At 43.7% G+C, this 9,114-nt stretch overlaps 1 protein-coding gene across 3 annotated transcripts in view; it reads right to left on the bottom strand.

Moving 5' to 3' along the window:
* Positions 1-4,827: 4,827 nt before the first annotated feature.
* LOC310922867 (mitogen-activated protein kinase kinase kinase kinase 4-like) overlaps positions 4,828-9,114 on the bottom strand; it is a 93,006-nt gene continuing 88,719 nt past the window's right edge. For all 3 annotated transcript variants that reach the window (XM_083883783.1, XM_083883784.1, XM_083883785.1), the window contains one exon: positions 4,828-8,626. In XM_083883783.1, the coding sequence (XP_083739909.1) occupies positions 8,543-8,626 (84 nt within the window). In that variant the 3' untranslated portion in view covers positions 4,828-8,542. The remainder of the gene's footprint in view (positions 8,627-9,114) is intronic.

The raw sequence follows: 9,114 nt of genomic DNA, 5'->3' as shown, positions 1-9,114 counted from the left end.
GGCAGAGTCCTGGCCGCCCGTCCCGGGCGGGAGCCGCGGGCCGGGGCGCTGCCGGGCCCGGTGGCGGCGGCGGCGGCGGCGGCGGCGGCGGCGGGTTCCCGCTGTCATGGCTGAGCGGCGGCGCCGCCCCCATCGCGCGCGCGCGGGGGGCGGGGCGGGTGCGCGCGCGGCGTTCAAACCGCTAACGGCCCGGGCGGGGGCGGGGACAGCGACACCGGGACATCATGGGGACATCTAGGGACACGGGGACAGCGACACCGGGACATGGGGACATCTGGGGACACGGGGACAGCGACACCGGGACATGGGGACATCTAGGGACACGGGGACAGCGACACCGGGACATCATGGGGACATCTAGGGACACGGGGACAGCGACACCGGGACATCATGGGGACATCTAGGGACACGGGGACAGCGACACCGGGACATGGGGACATCTAGGGACACGGGGACAGCGACACCGGGACATCATGGGGACATCTAGGGACACGGGGACAGCGACACCGGGACATGGGGACATCTAGGGACACGGGGACAGCGACACCGGGACATGGGGACATCTAGGGACACGGGGACAGCGACACCGGGACATCATGGGGACATCTAGGGACACGGGGACAGCGACACCGGGACATGGGGACATCTAGGGACACGGGGACAGCGACACCGGGACATGGGGACATCTGGGGACACGGGGACACCATGGGGACACCGGGACATGGGGACATCATGGGGACAGTGACATGGGGACATGGGGACATCATGGGGACACGGGGACACGGGGACACCATGGAGACAGTGACATGGGGATATGGGGACATCATGGGGACACGGGGACGGTGACACGGGGACATTGGGGACATCATGGGGACATCATGGGGACATTGGGGACAGCAACACGGGGACATCATGGGGACATGGGAACATCATGGGGACACGGGGACATCATGGGGACACAGGGATAGCGACATGGGGACACGGGGATGGGGACACGGGGACATCATGGGGACATGGGGACAGCGACACGGGAACACAGGGACATCATGGGGACACGGGGACATCGTGGGGACACGGGGACAGCAACACGGGGACATGAGGACACGGGGACATGTGGACAGCGACATGGTGACACAAGGACATTGGGGACACGGGGACATTGTGGGGACACGGGGACATTGTGCGGACATGGGGACATCATGGGGACCCAGGGACACTGGGACATCACGGGGACACCGGGACATCATGGGGAAACGGGGACAGTGACATGGGGACATGGGGACATGAGGACACGAGGACACGGGGACAGCGACATGGGAACATGGGGACATGGGGACACGGGGACATGTGGACACGGGGACATTGGGGACATCATGGGGACATGGGGACATCATGGAGACACTGGGGACATGGGGACAGCGACATGGGGACATTGGGGACATGGGGACAGCGACATGGGGACATTGGGGACACAGGGACATTGGGGACGCAGGTGTCCCAGCGCCCCGTCTGGTCCTTGGTCCCTGCCACCCTCAGAGAGTTCTGCTGCACCAGCTCCTGGTTCCATTTAAACCGATCCACAACACTCCATCAGTGCTTCTTCCTGACCATCACTGTGTTCCCAGCTGGGAGAGTCTTGTGCCTGCTTCTAATATTGTGTTTGGGTTTTTTGTAGGTGCAGTGTGGGGGTGATCATTATCATCTTGAAATAGTCAAGTGAGTTTTGTTTCTTGCTCCCATCTTCAGAAGAAATTCTTGCTAGTGGTTCCTAAGTGTGTCTGATGTTTATATTGTTGATGCTTGTCCCACTGCAACTGTCAACTTACCATATCACAGAATCAAAGGATGTTTTGGGTTAGAAGAGGCCTTAAAGACCATCTTGTTCCAAACTCCCTGCCATGGGATACTTTCAGTGAGGTTGTAAACAGCCCTGCGAAAACTTTTGGAGATCAGGAACTTTGTATTTGATACTTTGTTAACGCCTGTATTTTTTTTTTTTCTACTGGAGGAAACACCCTCTTATGAGGAAAGGCGGAGGGAGTTGGGCCTGTTGAAACCAGAGAAGACAAGACTGAGAGGGGATTTTAGCAATGCCCACAAATATCTGAATAACAGGTGTCAAGAGAATGGGAACAAGTGGTGCCCAGTGACAGGACAAGGGGCAACAGGCACAAACTGATACACAAGGAATTCCATCTGAATACGAGGAAAATTTTGAGGGCAGAAGAGCACTGGAACAGGCTGCCCAGACGGGCTGTGGAGTCCCCTTCTCTGGAGATACTCAAAATCTGTCTGGATGAAATCCTGTGCTGGATTGCACCAGCAATCTGCTCTGGGTGACCCCGCTTTAGCAGGGGGATTGGATCAGATGTTGTCCAGAGATCCCCACCCACCCCAGCCACTCCAGCAGGACACAGTGAGGAGAGGGGTTAAAAAAAAAGGCTAGGAAGAGCAGCAGCTTCAATCTTTGGAGTGTCACTGGTCCAGATAATCTTTGGAATTCCAGAAGTGCAGCTGCATCTTAGGCAGAGCTGGCTCAGGTGCTGGGCCAGAGCAGTTCTTCCAGCTTGAGAACAGTTGTACTCTTAGTCTACTGCCTTTGTCACTGTGGTCCATTTGCCATGGGGAAATTGGAAAACCTGAACCATTTAAAACAGACTCAAAATCTAAACAAAAGGGTATAAAGCACAAGCTTTTGCTGGCCTTTAGAATTCTCTAGGAACAATATGAGATTATGTATTTTATGTCACAGTGCATCCCTTAGTTAAAAAAAAAAATTAAAACAAATCTGTCATTTGTGTTATGTTGAAGCCAAGTATTGAGTAAAACTTCCACATGGTGTCTTTCTTCCCCAGTAAACATAAAACTTGTTAACTGAAAAAATGGCATTTACTGTTTAAAAAAATGAACATGACCCAGAAACCTTTTCAATGAGCTTGCACAGGATGTGATTTCACATCACATACAAGCCTTACCTGGAGAACCATGGTGTACACTTTTTTTAGTTATTAAATAACCTGTGGGTATAATTAGGAAATCTGTGGAGTGCTCCCAGCTTATCTTCACTTTTGTCTGTGCTCATGATGAGATTTGCAGAAGAAACTTATTTATATACAGGTTATTGTTACATGTGCATTTGTTGCCAGATTTTGTGTGAGTCACTGTGGTTTCATTCATTGAAGCTGAGGCTTTTGTGGAGTGGTAATGGACTGATGTGGACTGATAGCAGAGTTAATCCTTTATACTGGATAAATCTGTGTGCATTGCAGGTTCAGATACAGGATAGCTCCTTCTCTTAGGAACTTGCTCCTGTGCTGCCTTCTTTCTCGCCAGCAGAGGTCCAGCTAACATACCGATTTCAAGACTGGAACAAGGGTAAATCTCTTGCTCACAGTGTGTCAATAACATGTTTTAAAGACTGGTTATGTCTGCGAGTTCATCTAGATGTGATTTCCCTACCATACCTGAACAGAGGGACTGATATGATTGTATTAGAAACTGGAAGTTGAGAAACACTCAGAGGATCGGCAATGACTGGAGAGGAGCCATCAGCAGATGGCTGTATCACATCACAAGAACTGAGGGCTTGGTGCTGTGCTGAGCCTGCTTCATCAGGGCGTGTAAGCAGCTCACTGAAGACAATATGATTTTTATATGCCTACAACCAAGTGTGCTAAATGATACTTGTGTTCACCTCTGGATAATCAAATTCTCAGAGACAATAAGCAGTCAAGTATCTCAGGTTTTTATATACAACACACCTTAAGAAAACAGTAGTTAGCCTTTATAGAAGTGACAGTGATGAATGAGCTGTGCTGAATAGGAGGAGGTTAGGAGGTTATTATAGTTCGTTAAATATTATATTTAAAATATGTTAGAGAAATGAAGGGCACAAAAGAATATGAGGTAATGCTCTGGATTAAAAAAAATAGCTGGTGTGTAAGATCATAGAGTTTACTGTAAAAGTTGTTCACCACAAAGTGTTTTGAGGACAAAAATAGAAAAGTTTTTCTGACGCATTTCACACTTATTTCCTAGGTGGTTTTGTTACATTTTCTTAGAAAATACTAGAAGTGGTTAAGTTATGCTAAAGTAACTCAGCTGACATCCCCATGCCCTTTGATCAGCTCTCTGCATTTTAAAAGGCAGTTTTTAAAAAGTGGTGGGTTATCAGCCAGAAAATTTCTTACACCTTTGGTGTGTGGAACTTTGACTTACTGCACAGGTTTTAAAATCTACAGAAGTCTTTTCTATAGACTGCAAGTTTGCTTATGCTTCATTTAACTTAAATACAGTTGTCTAAACATGGAATTGAACTTGTAAGCCAGCTTCTATGATGGTCTCTGGAGAAACAATTCCAGTGGCAATAAGGACTGTCTGAGCTTACCTGAGAATAAGTGACTTGGGCTAACCTGGCACTCAGGCTGATGTGCACAAAAGCCAGTTCCTGTAGCATCAATGGCTGCAAGCTGTCATTCTGCTGTAGTTCCACTGCCCTCATCCCACTGGGTGTTTGTGTAAAGAGAAGGGCAGACACACAGAAGTTCAGTGAAGTTCATTAGCAGCACACACAGCACAGCACAGCACTGGCTGTCACCCTTAGGAGCACTTTGTCCAGTCTGAACTCTCTCACTGTCACTTGGACATCTTTATCCATGCAAGGATCTTTATTTGTTTTGTCTCTACAAACAGATATGGGTGTTTCCCTAAGGGCAGTGACTGGATTTGGAAAACAATAACAACGGTTTCTATGATTTTTACAACAGCTGATGTCAATGTAACAAAATCATTACAAGCATGATACTAGTTTTGGTTTTCAGAGTATTTTTATTTCTGTTTTAATGGTACAATTCCATCATTAGAGAACAATACATAGTATACAGTACATAACTTGCATGGTTCCCACATTTTAAAGTCATGTGCCAAGGTTCAGGCTGCAAAAGAGAGTCACCATGCCTAAAATGAAAGCAGGCACATACACACAGTTCTACATTGCTGCAGCATTAGCACAATCTTGTCTGGAAAATGCAACATTATGAGCACCACCAGCCATTAGGAGACTGCATGTACCAAAGGGTTAATGACACGGATCCTTAACATTCTGCCCCTGTAGCAATTTTTTCATGTCAAAGTTACATCACTAGAAAAACACATTAAGCAGTTCACTCCTTGGTTTTAGAAGTTAGTGAAGGGGCATAGCTAGTGAAACACCTCACAAAATGAAATTACAAATCTGATATACATTTTGCATAGTTAAAATCATGTCTGGATAACCTTGGTTACTGGATTTTTTTTCTTCTGGCCTTTGTACTTTCTCTTTGAGCTGAACAGTTATTCAAAACACTTCCTCCTTCAGTGCTCCCCAGTCACCTCAGACACCTTTCTATTTCTTTGGCTGCTTTCTTTTCCTTAACATCTTTTAACTTTTTGTATTCCTCCTACAGCAATATGCTGTGCCAGACAACCACTCCCTCCCCTTTGGCTACTCCTGTTCATTTTCTTCAGCTTTTCCCTCCTCTTCAGTCACTTCCCCTTTCTTCTGTTACTCTTCTCAACATCTCTGGGCTCATTCTCATCTTCAACCATTCTGACTCTCTCTTGATAGAGAGACAATGCCACAGGTTTCTCCTTGTTGCATCCAGTTGCTATTGCTATTTGCAATACCACTTCTAAATCCTCCAAAAGCATCCACCTCTAGGTGCCTCATGCTTTCCATAATTACACATGGAAAGTTTTATTTTTTTTTTTAATGGTAAATAGAAGATGAAAATCCAACTCACTGCCTTGAATTGTAGCTAGAAATAAGAAAGAACTAATAGAGGGAAACAGAACAAATAATTACTATCCCCATATAATAGTGCATATTCCCTCTATTGAACTTAGGGTTGTTTGGAGTTTTTTTCCCTTTTAGCATGGAGTTAAACTTCTTCACAGTCTGTCAACTTACTGTCACTATTTTCTGCTACAAAACAAGTTTGATCACATTTGCTTCTTTAATCTCTTGATATGGGTTATTGTTATAAATCCCCACTGTTATTTGCTAGATTCTTTTTAACTAGTCTCTAGCATCAGGAAAGTATCTGCCTCCTACCTGTTGACACTAGAACAGGGGAGGAAAAAATTCACAGGCATTCTCTATTAATGCAGAGGCTGCTGAGACATGCACACTTTAAAAATATTACAGGGCAGCCTGGATCACTGATTACTTATAGCACAAGCAGCTTTGCAAGTTTTGCAATGCCTACTGTGTGCAAAATGAAAGCTCTTCTTCCTTCACAGTCTCTCAGACTTTTAAGTCAAAAGCAAGTAAGTTGCTGATAAGTAAGCTGATTGTCTGTAACTTACTTTTTGCCAGTAATTGTAACTTTGATGTCTGGTTCTGTTACAGATTTGGGCGTTTGGTTTTTTGGGGGGTTGTTTGTTTGTTTTTTTTTTTCCTATTGTTTGTTTGTTCTGTGAGTGGAACGCAACGAGTCCAAGTGTTCAGCAGCACAGGGAGCCAATCCAGGCTTTGCTCATTTGCCCCAGCCCTGGCCCTGGCAAAAAGCAGGAACATTACTACAACTACTACTTCTGTTGTCACACAGCTCTGCCCAAACAGTTTCCATTCAGCTTTCAAGTCTGCACACAAGCTAATTACTCACATACATTAAGAACCACTTTGAGTATTTAACTATATTTTTTTAGTATGGCTTTAGGCTTATTTTTCTGTTAGGTAAAGATTTAAAGTTAAGATACTTTGTTAAAAAAACACTATACATTTGAGATAAGCTAGTGACTGTGAAAAAGTGCTAGGTTATTAACTTTGGAAAGTGCAGTCCTCCATATAGCCAAAAACATAACAGCGACAGTGCAGGCACCTCTGAGCAGCCTGCAGCAGTGAGGTGCCAGCACAGGGAACAGGGGGCAGGGTGATTATCCCCTATTTTGACATACATATCCCCTGCTGACATACAGAGGGACAGCAGTTCTGAGCACCTGCCAGTCACAGCAGCACTGCCAGCACCTGAGATGATGTACTGGGCAGCACAGCTACCAGTTCCAACAACTCTATTCCTACCCTCTTAATCAACACAGAATCATCCTCCTTGAGGTAGATGACCAGATATTCCAACACACTTTCCCTGCACCTTTCAAGTCAAATATCACCAATCAAATATTTCAAGTAAAAATACCTATTTTCAAGCACTGGAACTAGGTGATTTCCCTTCTGCCCACAGTATTATCCCTACTGTATCATGTCTGGAATGAGCTCTTTTGTATTACATTTGATGCTTTACATTTTCAAAGCGCATCTAAAAATCAGCTACATGAGGATTACATTAAACCCTACAACTGATTCATAGTACAAGATTATATTTCATGTGTATATATATATATATTATATCTCTATAGTTTTATGGCCAACTTATAAGCCCCTGAGAACAGAGATTATACATAAACACTGGCACCAATAACACTAGAAGATGCAGCTTTATTTAGGTGTAATTAGCATAGAAAGCACCTGGAATTATTTATATTTTCTATTTATAATAGATTAACTCTTTGGATATTTTCATAACTATATTAAGAATACATTTGTTAATCTGAACATCCATTGTGGAAAGACAGTATTTACATACAAATACATAAAGACTTGATGCGAAAGAGAAAGAAGGAAGAAAAGAAAGTGCCTGCTCTTGTCCCCTTGTTTATATACATGGGTAGTGCCTTTAAATCAATTAATATGAATGTGGGTCCCAGGTGTGAATAACAGTTACAGGTTCTGTTTCATAATGCTTTATGCATCTATAATTTTGACAGACTATTTAAACTGTTTTTACAATACATCCTACAGTAACTGTGTCTATGGGCTCAGGAATCCAGCCCTGAGAGAAATACAAAATCTGACTTCCCCTGCATTTGTAAAAAGATGTGGCACATGTTCAGAATTAACTATTTGTACAACTCTGTACTGAAACACACCCATCCACTCAGCACAGGGGATAATCCCTCAAGGTCCAAGAGGGAGGATCCCTCCAGCCTCCTCATCTGAACTGGGACCCACCACAAACGTTACTCTTTCACTCTTGTAAGGCTTGGACAGATCATTCAAGTTCATCTCGGAGACATAGTAACAGCTTGCTTAAACTGAAAAATGAGCCCAAACCCAATTCAAAATAGATTCCAACTGTGTTTTTTATCTACCTACACCTGTCGCTATCCATAAAAAGTGACTTCAGTTCAAGATATCAACGTTACATCACCTGTCAAAGTGAAACTGTCCATTTTTCAGAGTACAGGAGCTTCTTATATTGGCTACATTCTTCACTAAAGTCTCCTAATACAATCTTTGCAACATACTTCGAAAGACAAACTAAACATGTTTGCAATACTTCAACAGGAAAATGGAATTCTTTTCAGGCTGAAAGAATATGAATTTTGATAAGTCAATAATGACAACATTTTTGTAGGTAACAAATGCAAATTTGTGTGTATTACCTCTGAGAATTTTACACTGCTACCTACAGGGAATTTTTCATTTTCTTCATTTTGATGTGCTTTACCAGTTGAATAGTACATTTTGACCGAGAGTCATAAAGTATATTTGACTGCTGCCTCCCGACTGTACAGATGCAAAGAACACCTTGAAAGGGGAGAAAAAAAAAAAGATGCTACTGTCAGTTTATATTTATGAAAATATTTTTACTCATATAGGAAAGGTGATAGATTGCCACAGTCCCAAATACAAGGATATACATATATCACAATTGAATTTTAATCTCATGAGAAACTTTTAAAAGTGAAACTTTACTTGTGATACAACCGCATTTTTAAAATGTATTTCTTTTTCTATTTGAAAAGACATACGAGAGCATTTAAAACTAATTAATTAATAATTAGTTTTCTAAATATGATAGTGTGACTAAACAGATTTCAGAGAACATTTACCAAAATTGCTATATGCAAGAAATCATACCTGATTATCCATACCCTGGTGTCTGCAATTAGAAGTGTTGGGTTGTTTTTTATTTCCAATGATGACTGCTCTGAATGGCCTGTAATTTCAGTGGCCCAGGAGAGGCAGTCCTGTGGCTGGGAATCTTTTGGCCTCACTCACTAACCCTCCCCACC

The sequence above is a fragment of the Zosterops lateralis genome (assembly GCF_965231275.1).
Source record: "Zosterops lateralis genome assembly, chromosome: Z".
Classification (NCBI taxonomy): domain Eukaryota; kingdom Metazoa; phylum Chordata; class Aves; order Passeriformes; family Zosteropidae; genus Zosterops; species Zosterops lateralis.
The sequence above is the reverse complement of the archived record's forward strand: the minus strand, read 5'-3'. Positions and strand labels throughout refer to the sequence as shown.